This window comes from Teleopsis dalmanni, chromosome 1, assembly GCF_002237135.1.
Source record: "Teleopsis dalmanni isolate 2A chromosome 1, ASM223713v2, whole genome shotgun sequence".
NCBI classification, from domain to species: Eukaryota; Metazoa; Arthropoda; class Insecta; order Diptera; family Diopsidae; genus Teleopsis; species Teleopsis dalmanni.
In genome coordinates this window covers 106,335,793-106,357,841 of record NC_051846.1, presented here as the reverse complement: position 1 = coordinate 106,357,841, position 22,049 = coordinate 106,335,793, and the positions used below count along the sequence as shown (strand labels likewise).

The 22,049-nt window shown below is 32.0% G+C and overlaps 1 protein-coding gene across 1 annotated transcript in view; it reads right to left on the bottom strand.

The window, feature by feature from the left end:
• Positions 1–22,049, bottom strand: part of LOC119671268 (transmembrane protein 132E) — a gene marked incomplete in the record, with an annotated part of 100,901 nt that overhangs the window by 16,374 nt on the left and 62,478 nt on the right. Inside the window, 6 exon segments of the mRNA XM_038081821.1 lie at positions 2,266–2,522; positions 6,772–7,066; positions 7,127–7,235; positions 7,300–7,432; positions 7,494–7,895; positions 7,968–8,323. Of these exon segments, the coding sequence (XP_037937749.1) occupies positions 2,266–2,522; positions 6,772–7,066; positions 7,127–7,235; positions 7,300–7,432; positions 7,494–7,895; positions 7,968–8,323 (1,552 nt within the window).

Sequence of the window (22,049 nt, the reverse complement as noted above, 5' to 3'; positions counted from 1 at the left end):
AAATTATTTACTACTTGTGAGGACAAAAGATTTATGAGAGGATTTATGTTGTTAACCCTATCTACGAATATTGGTGGAGGCTTGGACTGCTTTTTGGTGTCTTGCATTACTTCTTCAGCTTCATCTTCTTCTATTTCTAGTACTGAAAATATCTTTACAGAACGGCTTGGATTGTCTAGCCAATAATATTAGCGATCGAACTTACCGAGGTTGTTGGATGTAAAGGTAAGGCATGAGTAGAAGAAACGGATATCTGCGTTGATGTAGAGCTCAAGGTGTCGAGTTTGCAGTGCTTACTGTGACGCTATTTGTAGTACATGTCGAAGTTGAGCAGAAATGCGCTGTTGGGGAGAATTCCAGCTTGAACATATGAGGTGAGGTTATCAGTGGGGTACGGCATTGTTTACTCCAAGAGTGAGATACACTAACTAGTTTTTGGTGTAAACAAGTGTCGTAATTTTTTTCAAATGAGTTTGAGTTGTTTTCGGTCTTTAGTACTTATTGGCTTCGTGTTGGTAATGGACTTCGTTAAACACTCATTATTTGAAATTATTTAAGTTGATGATTGGTTTTCGTTGAATTTATTTTGCTATGCACTGGACCGTTCGCATAAATTTGCGTATCGCCCATGCAGCAGAACAAGTGATTTTTATGTAGAAGTTATTTTAATTATTTAAAACTTTTGAAATCAATATTTTAATTAGCATAAAAATGTATCGTATATCACATTCAATTTGGTTAAATTTAAATACAGCTTAAACCTTTCTGCTGGTCTCTTTCGTTCGGCTGCATGTTTTTGAATGGACTGAACCATGATTAAATGAATGATTGAACCACAAACTCCATACTGAAGCTTGTCTATTTAAAACACGTAAAACTTTATGTTTGCAACGACAATTTAATATGCTCGTAAGGAAAGTCCGTACTGTATGCGAAATTATCATAATTTGATATTGTTCTTCAAGTTCATAAATGTACGAAAGCGGAAGATCTTTCTTCCTGTGTTATAGATATTACTTGGCAGTTTCTACACAGAATTTGCCGTTGCGTTGCCATTTTCGCCCCCAAGTTATTTCACTACACTTGAATACCATCCTTGTGCATACCTTTTAAAAGTGACCGAATCATCCCGCTTGATATTTAGCAAATGTTCGATGACATTTATTTAGTAAGCGAACAAGACCCATTTGTTGTCGTAAAAATAATCTGTAAGCATTTTTCATGCTGTACGCAATGTCACATGTTGAATATCTTGCATTGCTTCATAAGTTAAAATGCTATCTAGATTGTATCAACGTTGCAGGTCTCTTAGGCGTACATCATTATGAATTCGTGACTGTAAAATTACTTTAAAGCTAGGCTAATTCAAATGTTGTCCGCAGAAATGCATCACATATATATGCGAATGTGTCCAAATAGAACCGTAACTCATTAAAATTTTCTCCGGCATTGCATTTCTTATTCATTTCCAATTTAGATGAAGAATGTAGGAATATACGAAATGCGGCATACAATGACTCTAAAGTTCCAAGAAAAATCTGAAAGTGTGCCTTTATTTCGCGTGTTTCTTGATTGTTTTTGAAACGCTCAAAATTTTATATAATTACGTTATTACAAATTCAGAAAATGTTTATAGCCTTAAACACACATTTTGTTAAAGTAAAATACGAAAATAATTTCTAAACATTAAAGAAATACAATAGTATAATCGTGATGAATCAACGATCGCATCAATCAACCCTCTTTATCCGAATCCACGCTAACATAGACTACACGTTTATCTTAGCGCTGCCCAGAATTTATAGAATGGAATATATTAATAACATGATGGCCAGGGTCCTCATTTTTTTGTTGATGTGTATCACTTGCCTGACGATTCGAAGACGCCCTCATCTTCCAAAAGAATAGCGTTATCTTTGGCAGGTGCTAGTTGACACCATGGCTTTATACTCTCGGAAAAGTACACTAGCTGGCCCTTGACGTTCAGTTGCAATTTTCGCTAAATGCTAATGCTCTGAACGACCAGTTTTTGTTAGTAAATTGAAATAATAATTTCATTGAAAAATATTTTTTTTAAAGAATTTTTTAATATTTAACTTTCTTTTTTAACAATAATTTTTGTAATCTTTGTAACTTTTTTCCCTTAAAGAGAATTATACAAAACTTCAGATCGTTAACAATTACATAGTTTCGTTCAATGAAACATACAAGTTATTTAAAAATATTGATAGTTTTTAAAATTGACTTTTTCAATAATGTTCATACCTTTAAATTTTCGAAATAATGCATAATTTGTTCATAATCCATTTCTAAATCGTCAAGTCCTAAACATGGTTTTTGTTCATAATCACTATCGTTTATTGTAGAAAACATAGGATTTCCAACAATAGTAGCTCGTTTAATCTTTTTTGTATTAGAATTTCCATTAACTAGCATGCATTCATTTGTAAGAGCGTCCTTATAAATTTTATCTGTAATTTGCTGTTGTTTGATCCGACTTTGCACATCTATGTTTTCAATACCTAAGTATAATTAAAAAATGAAAATATATATTTATAATTATTTTAAAGTTATATATGATAATGAATCGATTATTAATTTGTAAGGCAATTAGCAAAACAATACAACAAAAGTAAATTAATCTGTCTTATTTTATGTGATTCTTGTACGTTAATTTTATTTATTATTTTATTTAATCATTATATTCTACATTTCGTTAGTTTTTCAAACATCTTTAGGAGTATTTAAAATTTATTATATTTAATAGTTAAAATTGTAACAATAAAAATTGTTTCAAGTATGAAAACAAAAAACAATTTAAATGCACATTTATTTTCAATAGTATTGAAAACAAAATTGTGTATTATCAACAACTTTTTGATTATAAACAACTTTCAATAAATAATTTAGTTTACAAGAATTAATTATTAAATTCTAGCATATTAATTTGATGAGGCCTGTTTTGTTTGTTTCAGAGCTACTAAATAATTTATACTTATATGTATGCTCCATGTATTCTTCAATATGTATATGTATGATATGTATATAGAATGAGTTATAATGATGTGTATAATATATGAATTTTTAAGAATTAAAAAAACTACATATAAAAAAATTGCATTTTGAATAGAAGTACATAGGAAGAAAATTAAATATAGCTTCAATTTTATCAGAACGCTTCAACTGCAGAAACGTAAAAGAGAGCATGTGCTGCAAAACCATGGCGTGTAAAGATCGTTTGGTTTTGTAATCAATGAACTCGAAACATCGATCGTGACACATATAAATATTTTTTTAAGAATTTTTTTTTAAGAATTTCGTCAAAAAAGATTTGAAAAAATTATCTGCAAGGTTTCGTACTTCTATTTCTTCAGAAGAATGACTGTGTGTGACCTTACGGTATTTGGTCACTGGAGAAAGTTTCACAAATTTGGAGTACCAATCCAAAATCCATATCCATGCGATATGGGAAAACATGTAACTTTTCTATTTAAAGGCAAATTAAGTATTCGTTTTGAAAACATATTTTGTAATAATTTAATTGAAGTGTATAAGTACGATTTACGATATGAAGAAAGTAGAAAGAAATGCAGTAAGCAAGGAACTGCAATAAGTACTCTCTTTATTTCTGATTCTCTTTTTCGTATATTCGACTCTATCTGATTTTTTTATAAAGTTGCCGGCACTTATAATAATTTATACACAAAAATAATGTAATTGATTTATGAATATTATGTCACAGTCGTTAAAAATTTTTTCATTTATTACAAACAACACCGCGACAAAAAGGTAAGCATTTAAAAACTGATATGATTTTAAGAAGTAATTATGTAAAAGCAACTAATTATCTGTTACAATTTCATTTTTCAATATAATTATTACTAAACCTTATCAAAGCAAATCATTAATATGTACTAAAGAGTATGAATATTGAAAGAATTATTTTCCTTAAAATTGTTTAACAATAGGCCTTTTCTTTTGTAAATATATCACAAAAGAACAAGCGCTTATTTTAAAAATAATATATGAAACACCACTGCTGGCTTAGTTTGACCAACTTAACTAATAAATTTCCAGTTAACTATCAATATTTGACAAACAATATTCAATTGTTTTTAATTTTCTCCTTTTTTCTGTTAACATTGAAAAAGCCTAAAAATACTTTAACGAAGGACTTCTCACTTTGTTAACTAACACGAAAACAAAGCTAAAACAACCGAAAGCAAACTTTATTTAGTGTTTCTCGGATCGAAATTGTAAACGTTCTTTCTCCATAAATTAAAAAACTATAAATTTCTGAAACTGAATTTGACACGCTCTTTTCAATAAATTTGTAACCCCTTCTTGCATCGCCACAATACAAATTTTATTCACAGTCACGTAAAAAATAAAATATTTTTACCCATAATTGCAAAAAATTATTCATTTCCGAAATTAAAACGTTAAATTTTATTACGTGTTCGGTGTTTTTTTAAATTTTATCCGTTTATGTGAGATTTTTTTATCCATATGGTTCCAACTGTAGTGTCCTGTTATTAGAGCGTCCGGTTATTGGAATGATACTTGAATGAAAAAATTAATGAAAAAGCTATGTCCACGATATTGCCCGGCTAATGACGCTATCCGGTTAAAAGAACTATTATGGATATTTTACTGTATATATACACACAGCAGAAAAAGTCTACGGACACCCACAAAATTTTTCTTAAATTTCGCATAACTTATTTTATTTTTACGGAAATTAATTTTTGTTTTCTGTTTTATTTTAACCAAAGAAAAAACAATAAAGTTCTAATATAAAAAATTAATAGTTATTCTTTAAAAAAATTTAACACAATTAAATGCAAAAGCAACAATTTTTGAAGCGAAAAAAGTCTACGGATACTTCTTAGTATTTACATTTACCGTTAATTTAAATTCGCTTGCAAACATAAATGTGTCATTAAATAATATATTTATCAAATGTTTTCCTAAAGAGTCTAAGAATTAATCATTTAAAAATATTTTTTTATGTAAACAATAAATTTTTACAACGGAACATAAAAGACATGAAATTAGTATTAGTGAGCGATAAATAACTGTTAAATTTTGGAAAAATGACGTAAGCCAACGAAAAATTGCTGAAGATATTAGTCATCAATATTCATACGTGCGGAGAGTTATAAATAACTTGCAAGAGACGGGTAATTACGTTTCAAAACCTCGCACTGGTTGTCCTTCAATTGTGTCAGATAGAGAAAGACTTTGCATAATCAACCAGGTGAAAGTAAAGATTAACAGCATCCAAACTGGTTGTACATATTGCCGAAATACTTGAAAACAAAATATGTCCTTTTACTGTGTAGAAAATTTTAAAGAAAAGCATGTATTATACCCGGGTTGCAAGAAAGAAGCCATACATATACAGATATAATAGAATAAAATGATTAGGCTTTGCAAGAAAGCATGTAAATAAACCTATGAAATTCTGAAAATGAGTTATTTTCTCTGATGAGATTAAATTCTGTATATTTGGAATCAAAGGTAGAAAACTTGTGTGGGGAAAACTGTGTACAGCTTATGATAAACAAAATTTGATAAAGCACTTCTGTCCGAAGAAGAAGTTAAAGTCTTGTTAAATGGTAGCAATATTTATAACCTGTACAAATTTATGAAAAGTGTTTTAAGTTACAGAAGATTAATTATTGATGAATTCATATGTAAAATAATGTTAATAATATGCACCACTTTTTTGTATGCCAATTTGACACACAAGAAATATGTTATTGTCAATTCAGATTTTAAGTAAAATTCCATAATTTCTGTAAGAACTATATGAATTTTTGAATCAATAAATAATAATAATAAATACACTAAAAAAAATTTGAAAGAAAATGACAAAACGTTAGGGCTTGAGGCAACATTATTGTTTCAGCAGGACAACGACCCCAAGCATACAGCAGTGATCGTACGGATTTGGCTGCTGCAACATGCTCCCAGACAACTTCAAACATTATCACAATCACTAGACCTTAGTCCCATAGAACATCTCTGAGTTCATTAAGAAAATAAGATTCGCCAGCACACGATTTCCAGCAAGCAGATATTAAGACACGTCATCAAAGAAGAATGGCTAAAAATAAACGCACAAGAGTTTTGAGTCCATACAAAGTTTGCTAAAAGAGGTTATTAAACGTAGAAGTTACCCCACAGGCTATTAAATTCAAGATTTCTGTGGATTTTAATTGATTTAATTTAAATATTAAGAAGTGTCCGTAGACTTTTTTCGCTTCAAAAATTGTTGCTTTTGCATATAATTATGTTAAATTTTTTTTAAAGAATAACTGTTAATTTTTTATATTAGAACTTTATTGTTCTTTCTTTGGTTAAAATAAAACAGAAAACAAAAATTAATTTCCGTAAAAATAAAATAAGTTATGCGAAATTTAAGAAAAATTTTGTGGGTGTCCGTAGACTTTTTCTGCTATGTGTATATATATGCATACATTCACATTTGTTTAATTTTAATCTGGTGTCTAGATCTCTATTCTATAAATGAGCTTAGCAGACTGAAGCTCCGTCTCCATTATAGGCCTATAACCATGGCTACAAGTTCATGACTTCAATGTATCACCGGTATATAGCTCAGTGCTGAGATTTACTGTTAATACAACTGAATCAAGTAGAGAGAACTCACACATCCATCCGGGTGTTCTTTTATAAATATATTTTATAATATAGTGTATTTGTATATGTTGGTATTGTTTTGAAGAAAGTTTTATAAGTACTTACATTTAATTGACTTATTTTTCGATGTAAGAGAATCAAACTGAAAAATGTTTATTTCGAGTTGACTGGAATCTACCAAAAGTTTTTCTGCATTATGTAATTCCTTGTAATTGCAGTTTTTATTGTTATTGTCCACAGATGTAATAGCTTGTGGGGAAAACTGAAATAAATTTGTCGGTTTTTTGCAGCAATTACTTTCACACTGCTCGATAGAGGTCATGTTAAGAAATGAATTGCTTTCACTGCGATTATATACTTCCTCAGCATTAAGTTTTTGCCCATAATGTTCGCCTACACACTATGAAATAAATAAAATATTTTATTCTTTAACAATAATAAACTTATTTGTTAAGCCTACACTGTTAATATTTGTACTTTGAGTCGTATTGTTAACTGAAGCACAAACTTCAATATTGCGATGTGGAGGTACAGGCGGACGGTAATCAACCATACTTTTTGTTTTTGCACTAATACGAAAATTATGTATTGTTAACGATAATCGGTTGACAGGAGTATTATTTAGCTTCTTACCCAATTTCTTTACAATGAGTGATCTTTGCAAATTCAGGCTGCCCTTTTATACTGTTTAAAGAAGTTAAATTTCTTGTATTACCGTTGTCAGAATAGTTATTAATTGGATTAGTAGTTATTCTTATGCGCAAATCTAAATAATCAAAAAGATATTCAAACAATAACATACAAAGAAACTAAATATTACATGATACCTTTAACATTTGGAGTTGCATGAGAATTAGTTATTATTGACGATCTGTCCATGGTTGACCTGCCAAGCCATACCCAGTCATGAGCATTGGTTGTTGGTTCTTTAGTGAAAGCTGATTCTTTTAAGAGTCTGCTGTCAGTAATTTTTTTTCCTTGTACTGTATCTAGATTGGATTCAACAACTGATGGTCTAAACTTTGATGCATATACTACACACGATATAACGAAAACAACAATAGCAAAGCAAAATGCAGTAAGTAAAACATACATTCCAATTTCCATAGAGGTTATATTTCGATTCTTTTGTACATTGTAAAATTTAGAATTATATATGTTTCCCCGATGCTGTTTAGGTTGCATATTAGGATTGTGATAATGCGTCCCATCTCCTAATGGAATACCAACTATTATGTATTTTTAATTTAAAAATTGTAACTACATTTCGTTTAATTTCTTTATAAATATTTATATTTTACCTATTATATCTGTGAGGTCATCGCTATTTCGTACACTTTGTCGGTCTCTTCCAATTGCGCCATCATTTTGAATTGGTTCATGTTTTGTAACGCTTTCAATGTTACTGAAATCTACTTCAACTGAAGCAAGAGAAGAAATTAATGGTGTAGCTGAACTTTTAATTGATTTAGAAGATACACCATTTTTCTTAGTACGGCAATCTTCAGACAGTAGAAGAGTAACTCTTAATAGATAACCATTTCCTTCCCCTACAGCAATTACACGTGGGTGGTGTGAAGCTAACATTGGTGCAAATGCAACAACTTCAGTATCCAAACTTTCCACTAAAAGAAAATAATCCTCAACTGAAATATCTCTAAAAAATTGGAAAGATATTGAAAAAATAAGCAATGTAGTAATTTATTACAAAAGCTGTTTAAAATAAATAGTTTAAGAACAATTAAATATAATAAATATATGTTATACTTAAATTACAAGAAAAACTGCTTTTACGAAAAAAAGTTTGAATTGTTTAATTTTCATTATATGATGTTTATGTGCATTAGAAATACTGTAATGTTTTTTAAACATTTTATATAAATATTTTACGAGAAATTGTTTTACCATTTTGCTTAAAATATATGAGCTAACTTATGCATTGAATATGTACCTAACCTCTAGTATTTGCTTGGTTTCTGGTAAAGCCTTTGATCCGCTAATGCATTCGATCGTTTTCGCGCGGCTAATAACATCTATGCCAAATTTTTAATCTCTACCCCCAATCTTTTTTTATATTATTTTATTTTTAATTGTATCTTTCTGATTAGAAATAATCTTAAAAACTAAACATAATGTAATTAGCAGGTGCAAAAACGAAATCTAAGGTTTATAATAAAATAAAATGGGTTATATACATCAAAATTTATAGCAAAAGAAAGGCATTTTTAGCAAAATTACGTTAAGGTGATATAAAGCTTTTTCGCTTTAGTCTAGATATTGTGGTATCATAATGGGTTATAACTTGCTCAGCTTGCACAAAAACTAAATCTCAGAATAATGGGTACGTTTTTGAACACAAACGAATACATAAGGCTACGTGAAGAGTGCCGGGAAATAGAGGCTCGAATCAAATTGATCATATTCTTGTCGATCGCAGGCATTTTTCGTCAATCCTCGATGTTAAAGTTTGCAGAGGAGCTAACTGCGATTCAGATCACTATTTCGTAAAATCTATAATAAGACAGAGAGTATCTAAGATAGAACAACAAAATATAAGAAAAGTTTGCAAATGGAATGTAGATAAACTGAAAACAGTGAGCAATCTGGAAAGATATCGCAGCGTGATACGAAATAGTGAGATGAGAGCTACACGAAATGTAGAATGGTTCGATAATGAATGCAGGGAAGCAATTACAACAAAAAATACAGCGAGAATGAATATGATAAATAGAGGCACAAGAGCAGCTACTCTGTGCTACGGTGAAAAAAGAAAACTTAAGTATAAGCTTTGGAGAAAGAAAAAAGAAAGAGACGAAAAAAGAAAGATACGAAAAAAGAAAGAGAAGAAGAAAGAAAGAGAAGAAAGAAAGAGAAGAAAGAAAGAGAAGAAGAAAGAGAAGAAAAAAGAGAATAAGAAAGAAAGAAAAACAGTACAAGGGCTTTCTATAATCAAACAAATTGTATTGGTAACAAATATGAACCAAGACCTTTTGCCTGCAAGGATAAGAATAGGGTAGTACGCACTAAAACAAACCAAGCCACAGAGAGATGGGAGGAGCATTTCAACGACTCATTAAACATCAACAGCATAAATGAAGCGATATTGGTAATAACTGCAATACCACAACTGATGGCAAGTTACAATCTTCCGAGCCTAGGCAACGTGCAAAATTCGATAAAAAGGTTAAAGTTAAAAAAAGTGCCAGGCGAGAATAATATTACATCTGAGCTATATAAATACGGAGGTGACTAGGTAGAGACCGAAATGCACTCCTTGATATGTGGAATATGGCACAGTGAACAAATGCCAGAAGCATGCAGAAGCAGTTTAAGTTTCCTAGTCTATAAGAAAGGCAACAAATTTGAATGCTACAACTACAGACCAATCTCGCTGCTCGATGTTGGCTATAAAATTTTCTTTAATATTCTGAAAGATAAGCTTCATGAAGCAATTGGTAATACTATAGGCGAGTATCAATGCGGTTTTAGGTCAACAATTGATCAAATATTTTTGATACGTCAATCGATGGAAAAGTACTATGCCCATAACATTACGCTACACGCACTCTTTGTATATTTCAGGCAGGCCTTCGATAGCCTCGAAAGATCAGAAATCATAAACGCTCTGGCGTGGCCGAGCGCCCCGCAAAAACTTACTCGATTGGTCGCAATGATTCTTGCGAAGTCATCATGTAAGGTTATTATCAATGGACACCTTTCAGAGTCGTTTTCAATAAGCTCCGAAGTTAAAAAGGGTGACAGCCTTTCGGCATTCTTATTTATATTAACATTACACTACGCCATTCAAAATCTCGGCAATATTATAACAAAGTCGTACCAGATCTGTGCGTATGCAGATGATGTTGCAATCATTGCAAAAAGCGAAAGAGATTTATCAAATGTCTTTAAAATGCTAGACGAAAACACTAAAAAAGTTGGTCTTAGAATAAATGAAAATATAACCAAATACCTCAAACTAGCAAGAAGGAACTAGAATATGAGTATGCAACGCATATCAAATGGTGAATACAATTTTGAGGTTTTTAACAACTTTATCTACCTCGGTGCGCTGATTAGCAACAATGATGATTGCAGAATCGCAATAAGAAATAGAATACAAGCAGCAAATAGATATTTGAATATTAAATATTTAGACTTAATAAAATCAAGACTACTATCCAAGGAAAGTAAGCTACGAATGTACAAGACAATAATAAGACCAGTAGCTACATATGGCTCAGAAACATGGAATATGACGAAGGCGGACGAAGAAGTTTAAAAATTTTTGAAAGAAAAATAATTCGCCAAATCTATGGGCCAATCCAAATTGATACAGAAACTGTTGAAGTTTGATTATTATAGCTTAGATTTATTAAATAAAAAACGTGCATTTATTTAATATAAGTATTTTATTACTCCAATTTAAGTTTTAGAACAAAAAGGAAAAACGTGTTCACTCCACGAGATTTAAAAACGCAAGAGAAAGGCAAAACAAAAGTAAAGTGATAAAATAAGAAATGTACAACAATAAGTGTTGCCACAATGTTAAAAGCGAATATTTTCAACACTCCCTCTCGCTTTTAGAAATTAAATTTTTACTTAGATATTAACAAAATTATTGATAAGATACAAAAATTTTTCTTTACTTAAAGGTTTTGTAAATACATCTGCTAACTGTTCATTCGTCTCCTTGTACTGCACATCAACTTTACCTTGATCCTGCATGTCACAAGTGTAGAAATATTGAATGTCAATATGTTTCGTTCTTTTCGAAGACTGGGGATTTTTGACCAGTGTAATCGCACGTTGATTGTCTGAAAAAACAATTGTTGGTGAACGCTGTTCATACCCACAATCACACAAAAGCTGTCTAAGCCAATTCGCTGCCTTAGTAGCTGCACAAAGTGCCACAAATTCTGCTTCCGTAGTTGATGTAGCAGTAATTGTTTGTTTGCGTGAGCTCCAAGCAATTGCTCCACCATTTAAGAATGCAGCCCAACCAGAAATACTGCGCCTAGTATCCTTGTCGCCGCCCCAATCAGCATCAGAGTACATTGATAACTGTATGTGCTCTGAATGCATTTTAAAATGAATGCCATAATCAACTGTACCTTTCAAATATTTTAGAATCCTCTTCACTCCTTGCCAATGTGTTTCTGAGGGTTTTTCAAGATATCTGCTTAAAACTCCAACAATATAAGCAATGTCTGGTCTGGTACAAATCATTAAGTACATAAGTGATCCAACAGCTTCACGATACGGTATGTTTGATTTGTTGTTAGTTTTGTCGTCTTTTACAAAATTCATTCCGACTTCAGCTGGAGTTGACACAGGATGGCAATTCAAATGATTAAAACGTTCCAAAACTTTTTCTGAGTACACCTTTTGAAATAATTTTAATGTGCGTTTTTCTTTATCAATTTTAATTTGTAATCCAACGAAAAACTCTGCTTCGTGATATGTTATTTCAAATTCGATATGTAAATTATGCAGTAAGCTTTTAATGATTTCAGTATTATGACCACATATAAGCCCATCATCAACGTAAAGTAATAAATATAAGACATCGTTATTCACTTCATATGTAAATACGCATGGATCTGCCCACGATTGCTTAAAACCAAAATTGGTGAGAAAATGTACAATTCGTTTGTTCCATTGCCTTGAAGCTTGTTTTAAGCCATACAAGCTCTTTTTCAGTAAACAAACTCGATCGTCTTTAGCAAAACCATTTGGCTGCTCCATGTATATAACTTCATCTAAATTACCATGTAGAAATGCAGTTTTCACGTCAAACTGTATGATGTTCATATCACGAGCCGCAGCAATTGCAAGGACCGTCCTTACCGATTCATATCTAACAACCGGTGCAAAAACTTCATCGTAATCGACGCCATATTTCTGTGAGCATCCTCTCACCACTAAACGAGCTTTGTATTTTTCAATGTCACCATTAGTTTTAAACTTCTTTTTAAAAATCCAACGGTTTGAAATTACATGCATGTCATTTGCGCGAGGCACTAAAATCCAGGTCTTATTGGTTTCCAATGATTGAATTTCTTTGCTAATTGCGTCGGTCCATTTATCGCAGTCTTTGCTAGACAATGCCTCCTCAAGAGTTAATGGTTCAACATATGCAACACATAATTCAGCTACTGGTATTGACTGAGATGGATTTTGTGCCTTTATTGCACTTCTTGTTTGATATGGACTTCTTGTTAATATTGGAGATTTTATGACTTCTGGTGATTTCACATTTTGTTGCACCTCTTGTGTCTTTGTATTATCACCGTCATCAACGCGATTATTTATATCGCATTTTTCATACACCTCGTTGACTGTAGCAGGTGTTTCATTAAATATGACATCACGACGAATAATCACCCTTCTATTTGTAGGCTCGTACACCCTGTAAGCTTTACTACCTTCGTTGTAGCCGACCATAATGCCTTTAAACGAGTTCTTTTCCCATTTTGTACGCTGCTCTTTTGGAATATGAACATACACATCATTACCAAAAACACGGAGATGTGCCACTGAGGGTTTCCTTTTAAACCACAATTCGAATGGAGTGCATCCTCCAATCACATCTGAAGGTGTTCTATTTTTTAGATAAACTGCAGTGTGTGTAGCATCAGCCCATAAATTTAATGGTAACTTTCTATTGTGAAGCATAGATTTCGCACTTTCAATTATTGTTCTGTTTTGTCGCTCAATGAATCCATTCTGTTCGGGTGCTCTTGGTGTTGTTACTTCGTGCTTGATGTTGTTTTCTAATAAAAAATTATTTACTTCTTTGTTGCAAAATTCAAGTCCACCATCCGAACGTATTCGTTTAATTGAATGTCCATCCGCTTGAACATCTGCTAGAAAATGCATTAAGTTTTTAAAAACATCTTTTTTGCTTTTCAGAAAATAAATGAAACAATAACGTGAATGATCATCCTTCAAAAGCAAAAAATAATACGATCCACCAATTGATGGCATACTCATCTTTCCACATAAGTCCATATGGAATACTTCACCCGCTTTTTCAGAGCGATTTGCGCTACTTTTTGGAAATGACTGCCTGTGTTGTTTACCGTAGGCACAACCCTCACAAAATATCTTCTCTTGATGGAAGTTTGCTACGCGTAAGTCACAGACTACATTACGTGCACACATATCCTTAAGTGTTGCAAAGTTAACATGTCCAAGACGCTCGTGCCACAGCATTGCAGATTCGGATGTCAAAACATTTAAAGATGATGTCAACACTGGTTTCAAATTCAAGCGATAAAGTCTGTTTTCACTTTCACTTTCCGTGATCAGAGAGTCTCCATTCATGAAATAAACGTATTTACCACCTGGTTCAAATGTCACTCTAGCACCTCTTTCAGTTGCTCTTGAAATTGATATAAAATTTTTATCTAATTCTGGAACTAGCAAAACATTTTTAATAAGATGCAAAATGTTTGAATTGCCACGTACCTCAATGTCACCCTTACCTTCTACCTTTAATCGCCGGCCATCGCCAACTTTTACATATTCATTACAAGATTCAGCAACTAAATTTGTTAAAAGCTCCCTCTGAAATGACATATGGTCAGTTGCACCAGAGTCCGCATAGAATACGTTTTTAATCTTGTTTAAATTCTTTGTTGAGTTCAAATTGAATAAATACGTATTTTCACTGTCAGCTGCTTGCTGCATTTGCCAAGTTTTTTCATTCGCACTTTGAAGTAATAGAGTTTGCGGTTCGTTCCTTTTAGTATGTGCATAGTTTTGGTCTTTTTTACGTTTTCTACATTCACGGGCCCAATGACCCGGTTTATTACAATAATTACAATTGCCCTTACGTTTTACAGTACTGCCTTTTCCTTTACTAGTTGAAAACACTGCATTGGCCGTATTGTTACTGTGTTTGCTTTTACTTATAAAGTAGACTGCATTGCTAGTGTTCATTTCGCCATTTGCCCTTATATTCATGAGGCTTTCTTCGTTTACTAAATGCTCAGTTAGACGTTCAATATTTTGGTTTTCTCGTGGCACCGCATACCATGCTGTACGTACATGGTCAAATCTAACTGGTAAGCTGCTTAAAATTTTTGCAATGATCATTGGTTCTTTTTGCTCTAGCTGCATATCATTGAGTCGTTGTGCTATTGATATGATATCTGCTATGAAATCAACCACCAACTCGTCGTCTGCCATTTTAGTACTCATAAATTTTTCAAGTAAAACTTGCGCTGATTGCTCACTTTTTTCAGCGTGCACAGCTTTTAATTTCGACCACATTTGTGCTGCCGTAATACATTCCGTTAAATATTTTAGTTGTTCCAATTCAATTCCTCTCATAATAAAAGCCTGTGCTTCCGCGTCCTTGTCATCCCATTGGATGCCATTTGCATCTGTTCTTTTTTCTGTTCTAAGAATATATTTGTTGAGCTTGTTCTCATTCATGTATATTTCCATTTGTCTTCGCCACAATTGGTAATTCTGCCCATTGAAACGGTGTATATGATACATCCTTGATTCACTCATGTTTATATTTTGTACCTCAGCTATTTTATTACTGCTGTCTTGTAAATCTTCAATTAAACTGTTAGTTAAATCAATCGCTATTGCAGAATCTACAGGAACCAAAGAACCTTCACTATCCATACAGCTATTTAAATAAAAATTTATTCAAAAAACAATTAATGTAATTTTTTTTTTAGTGATCGCGCTCCTGGGCCCATAACCTGTTGAAGTTTGATTATTATAGCTTAGATTTATTAAATAAAAAACGTGCATTTATTTAATATAAGTATTTTATTACTCCAATTTAAGTTTTAGAACAAAAAGAAAAAACGTGTTCACTCCACGAGATTTAAAAACGCAAGAGAAAGGCAAAACAAAAGTAAAGTGATAAAATAAGAAATGTACAACAATAAGTGTTGCCACAATGTTAAAAGCGAATATTTTCAACAGAAACTTTTCACAGACGACCAAATATTGAAATTGAAGAACTGCTTAAAAACGAAAATATAGTGAGATACATTAGTGAGATACAAGAACAAGATGGGATGAGAACGTGTATGGTGATGCAAGAACGATTAGAGTACTGAACTGGAAGAGAGTAGCAGAAGATAGGGACAGATGGAGGCAGACCGTGAGGGAGGCCAAGGTTCATACTGGACTGTACCGACAAATAAGAAGAAGAGATTGTGGTATCAGAAAACAGTTTTGTGAAGTTTTACTTTATATTTTTGGCCGCATGTTCTAATGACGTCTGCAACTGTTGGGATTCCGAGATCGTTGTGGATATGCACATTTTTGAGATACCAAGGAGCGCCGGTTGTTTGTCTAAGTAATTTATGTATTTCTTTCGCAATTCTGTGAACTTGCTCAATAGTGCCATGTCCTGTTCGAAATACATATTGATGGTTTGGGATCACATTGTTTTGAGTTATTATTGACATAACATGTGACAGCAGCATTTTTTCAAAGATTTTGGATAACGCGGGCAAAAAAAGTCTATATGATGATGCCAAAGTTAGGTCCTTTTGGAACCATTTTTATTTCTGAAACTTTCCATTACTACGGGTAGTAGCCAAAAGCGAGGATGCTATTAAATATCACCGTTAGAAAAGATATTGCTGAATCAGGCTATTGTTGTATCATTTTACGTGTAATTTTGTCGTATCCAGGCGCCTTTTTTGGATTTTCAAATGTTCGGATAGTTTCCTTGACGTCATCCAAATACAAGGCAAAGGGGATTTCCAAATACAAGGCAACAATAGAAGGAGATTTAATATTTGGTTGAAAATCTGTTATATGTGGGTTTGGCTGAAAGACCAAGAAAAATATATCGTTTTTCTTCGTCGTTTCGAGCCCAAGATCCATCCGGTTTTCTAAGCGGTGGATAATTTTGTGTTGGCATTTTAAATTTCTTCGTTGCCTTCCACAAATAGTTGTTTTGATAATCAATGTGTGATTGAAATACTATTTTTGACTGACTGACTTTTTGGTCAAGTTTTGGGTTGAGAGGATTTAATTTCAGCATTATTTAATGTCTTGGTGCAGTTATCAACTGCTTTATTAATTTCTTTGGGTGATTTGATTTCATTTATTACTTATTTCCTCATTAATGATATTTCTATAATTCTTCCAGTTTATAAGAATTTTTTTATTCTGCCCTTTTGAGTTAGTATTATATTTTTTTTGAGCTAAAATAATTGGAGAATCGTCAGAGGACAAGTCATAACATGATTTAACAGCAATATCTTCACAATGTCTACCATTAATGACTGCGAAATCGATTGAGTCTGATGTTGTTCGACTGTCTGAAGGCCAGTATATTGGATGACCCGAGGACACAACGTCAAGGCTTTTGCCAAGTGCTGCATACATTTGACGACCTCTTGGAGATATCAGTCTAGAACCCCAAAAGGTGTGTTTAGCATTGCAATCCCTAGCAACTAGAAAGTTGGGACCGAGATCATTAAAAAATTTCCGGAATTGATCAGAATTAATAGCAAATTTGGGTGGGCAATAGATTTCTGAGACGACGATTTTAGTTAGACCAGAAATTACGCAAATTGATGTAGCCTGTAGATATTTAAAACAATGCTTTTGGATTTCATAATGTTGTATTGTGTTTCTAACAAGTACTTCAGAACCGCCCCATGTTTTACCATCTGGATGTTTAGTATCATAAAACTTATATCCATAAACTCGAAAACAGTTTTTGAAGGTTAAATGTGTCTCAGATATAAGCAGTATATCGATGTTGTTACTCACCAACAATCTAGATACATCCAGTACATGACGGCTTAAGCCGATTGCATTTCAATGGCATATTGTGATTGCATTCATTTGGGTTTTACCAACTCAGTAATTAAACTTTGGTTTTTTAACATGCTTTGCATCAATCTAATCATCATATTTTGCATGAAGTCCATGAACTGTTTCATTTTGTAGGTAAAACTTGCGACCATTGCTTCAAAGCCTGTAACAGAAGTAGAGCTATTGGTAAGAAGTGGGACCCACAATGTCTTGAGATAATTAGTATCGTAATTTGTAAACTGCAGTACAAACTGTTTAATGGACAGCTTTCAGCATTTTACTAAATTGGAACGAAACAAAAGTCATACCCTTCATACCCCAAACTGCTGTCATAATACCCCAATTTCAATCACTTCAGGTAATTTAATTTCAAGTCTTTCCTGCCAATGACAGTTTAATGATTTAATTGTTCAACGAATATATTTTATTAAAATATTTATTACAATATTTAATACTTCAATGATGTTTGAATTAAATATTGAATTTAGTTTTTAGAAAAAGAATCACAAAAAAACATGTTCATTCCATTAGGTTTGAAAGGCCATGAGTTTTAAGTATTGCCACAATTTAAAAGCGAATATTTCAAGAAACAGTAGAGATTTTTAATTTCAGATTTCAAATTTTCACTTATTATTCAGAGTAGGAAGAATGAGACAAAAAACTTCCATTTCTATTTTATGCAGAATAGAATTGCATATATATATTATTTAAAAAGGTTTCAAACATTGTTTAATGTTTATGTATATATTTCGAATACGTTTTTGAATTAAATCAAGGCTATATAACAGTTCCTTTTCCAGTTTTTCAAAAAAATCTTTAAATTTCAAACAGTATAAATTTATATTTATTCTCTATAATTTAATACATTTTACTACGGTCGCAATAATTATGATTCTTAAACACATTAATTTCATTTCACAAATACATTAATGGATTTATAAATTCTAAATTCAAACTATAAGATTTAAGTGTTTCATTTCTAAACGAAAATATCATATTTTACGATTGCAGTCCAAATAGCTGAAATTGTCAGTTAAACAAAAATACCAATCTAGGGTAAGGGAAACAACAAATTTATATATAATTACAGTTAAAAGTGTTAATAACCTACGGATAGCAAGTTTTCCTTTCAGAAAATTTTACAAATTGTTAGAATTGTGAAAAAATAAATTATCTATATTTTTGTGTCATGTATCAAAAGGTCTTTTAAGATAAAAAAAACGCTATTTCAATGAAAACCTAAGGAGACAAGGGGTACAATGGTGAAACAGACAACTAGCCTCATCACTCAGAACGTGATGTCCTTTAATTGTGAATTGTTTTATTTATAGAGACTTGAAAAATTCATCTCGGCCAAAAAATGGAATTAACACGTCAACATTTTCATGTGATCATTTTTTATAACTTTCGACGTAGATTATCACGACAAGAGTGCATTGATGAACATAAATCTTTGTATGGCGATGAAGCACCATCCTATAGCACTGTGCAAGATTGGTTTAATGAAGTGAAGGTCGTCCAAAAACGGACGTTATGCCAGAGAATACTGATGCCGTGCGTGAACTAATAATACAAGATCGTCATGTGACATACCGTGAGATAGAGGCATCCTTGGGCATTTCTCCCACCAGCATACATTCGATATTGCATGAACACGTGGCCGTAAAAAAGGTTTGTTCTCGTTGGATCCAGCACAATTTGACAATCGCTCAAAAAAAAGCTCGTGTCAATTGGTGCAAAGAAATATTGAAAAAATACGTTCGCGGTGCAAGACTAATTAAGTTTAGTCTAAATTATTACACTAACTTACACTTATGAATAGTATGTAATTGTATGAAAGTTGTATTAATTTTTTGCACCACCTTTCAACCACAAACAATTAATTTATGTTTTTTTTTTAAGTCGGTATTATCTGTTCACACTTTATTATTTCTATTTATCATATAATATTTATACTATAATCGTCCATAGATAAATCCATATCGAGCAGCAGAGCTAAAATGTTTTATACGGACATACATTTTTTCAAGTTCCTTTTAGTCATTATGCAGGCGGATTAGATATTACAATCTTTCAATTCTTTAATTCTTTATTCTCTCATAAGGTTTTTTGAATGATAATTTAAACCTTATTTTTACTTTGTTTTTAATGTGAAAGGCTATTTTAAGTAAGTTTACTTTCGACTTCATTAAATATTTATTACAAAGAAGCCATACATTTGAAAATTTCATTTTTGTTCCACACTTTTATTCGTTGTTTTTAATGTTTTAGTTTCATTTCATTTTTCTACTACCTTACTTTATCGCGTATTCTAATTGATGCATTCAGTGTGAAAAGTTATATAAAATAGTAAGTCCACACTAATTCAGCAGAAATTTATTTTAATTTCAACATTGTTCTCACTACACTTGTTATAAAGTAAAATTATAATATGGGTATTCAGGCAACTGATTATTTGCTTAGTAGTTGATTACAACAAAAATTTGCATACAAAAATGAAACTTAGCAGTATTTCGGAGATTCTCAGATTAGTGAAAATTTGATTAATAGTGCTGCCAGTACCAAGTGTAGGCACTATAAGCATAGGGTGTCTTAAAAAGAATATGCAAAAATAATAACATAAATTAATAAATAAAATTCAGTAAAACTATAATTTTTAAAGGGTTAAAATATAATTAAAAAGTATAAAATTGAATATTCTATATGTAATCTATATAGGAAAACGTTTGCAATTTTAGTTATATGATAAATTTAAATGATATTAAAATTTACGAATATTTGAGTATTTCACTGTTAATATATGTTTCGTTTTTGCTGTAAATACAAGTGCTGCCAAGGCATTTGCACACAACAAACTAATCAGATTACGCATTTTGGGTCGTTCAAGCAACAGATTAACATCAAAAAGCTAATTTTTTTTAAATGAAGTTTTTTAATCAATTAACCAACTAATCTGTTGCCTGAATACTCCTAATATATTTTAATAATATATTTAATTTTGCAGCAGTATACATTGATATCGTGGGGCCATTACTACCATCATACGGATACAGCTTCTGCCTGACATGCATAGATCGATTTACCCGGTGGCCTGTTGTTATTTCCATTATGGATATTCGTGCAGACACAGTAACTGCGGCGTTCATCACGGGATGGCTTTCACACTATGGCGTTCCTTCAGAGATTACTACAGATCAGGGCACGCAGTATGAAGCAAAGCTGTTCGCTGAGCTTATGCAGTTGATTGGCGCTAAACATCTACGTACAAGTTCACGACATCCACTATCGAACGAAATTCTGGAACGATTCCACAGAACACTAAAAGCTGCACTGAAGTGTAAGTCAAATGAAAGGTGGACAGATGAATTACCACGGAGTATGTTCAAAGACGACATCCAAGCTAAAATGGTATACGGTACGTTTCTTAACCTTCCAGGAGAATTCTTTGAGAAGACGTCTCACATCGGTTGTAACTCCGAATGTGCAACGTTTATTAGGGAGACTAAGGATCAATTACGTCCGGTTCCAGGTTCAAATCATGCAAAAGCGAAAACGTTTGTGCAACGAGACCTGCAGACGTGTTCACATGTGTTCCTAAGGGATGATAGCGTACGACCTCCTTTGAAATCTCCTTATGATGGACCATTCAAGGTGATACAGAGTGATCGTAAGCTTATGTTATTACTATTTTAATCAAAGGCCTATCACCTTCTATCAATAAAAACAAATAAACAGAATATAATCGTTGAAAATCGCATTATTATTATTTCAATTTTGTATTTCGTTTTGATATTAATTTTTTGTTAAAATATTGCTTTAAAAATTGTACATTTGGGATGAAAACATGCTAAACCAAAGAATAAAGAAAAAGTAGAATAATAGACAAGTATGCTGTATAATGAAAAAGATGAAAAAATAAACTTGAAAAAGAAGTACTGCTCGGTTGTTTCTCTAGGCATAACTCAAAGCTTCGATATGGTTTCGCATTGTCGAAGTTTGATTGAAATTTTAGCTGGCATTGATTTCGACAGCAAAACAAGATGAAATCAAATTTTCATACAAAAATTTTGACATCTGAAAATGAAATTGAATTGCAATTTCTACAACATCAAGTTTATTTAAAGTTGAACAATTTACTGTAGTACAGTATTGTACAGTACAAAATTGTGCTATATTGAAGTTTTGAGAATGAACGAAATTATTAGGCTGCGATAACATTGCATGCGAATTTGTTTTGGGTGTTCGTACAAAGAATTCTCAAATGTACGTAATCATTTGTTAGTGGTTACAGTTGCTGAAAATTATTCCCGATATGCGTTGTCTTTCTCATGCGAACATTTGATTAAACAAAATATTTTGTTTAAAATTAATTCGTTCAAGCGAAATCGAGAGATGTCTATTGTTTTCATTTAATTTTATTTTAGTAATAATTTAACGTTTCTTTTTAACTTAATAGAAACCACTGCACTTGGTAGCTGGCTTTTGAAAATTAGTGAACTACAATAACAAAAATGATTTTGTTATTTTAAATAATTGAATTTTTGGCCGACCACACAACTGTTTGGAGCATTGCA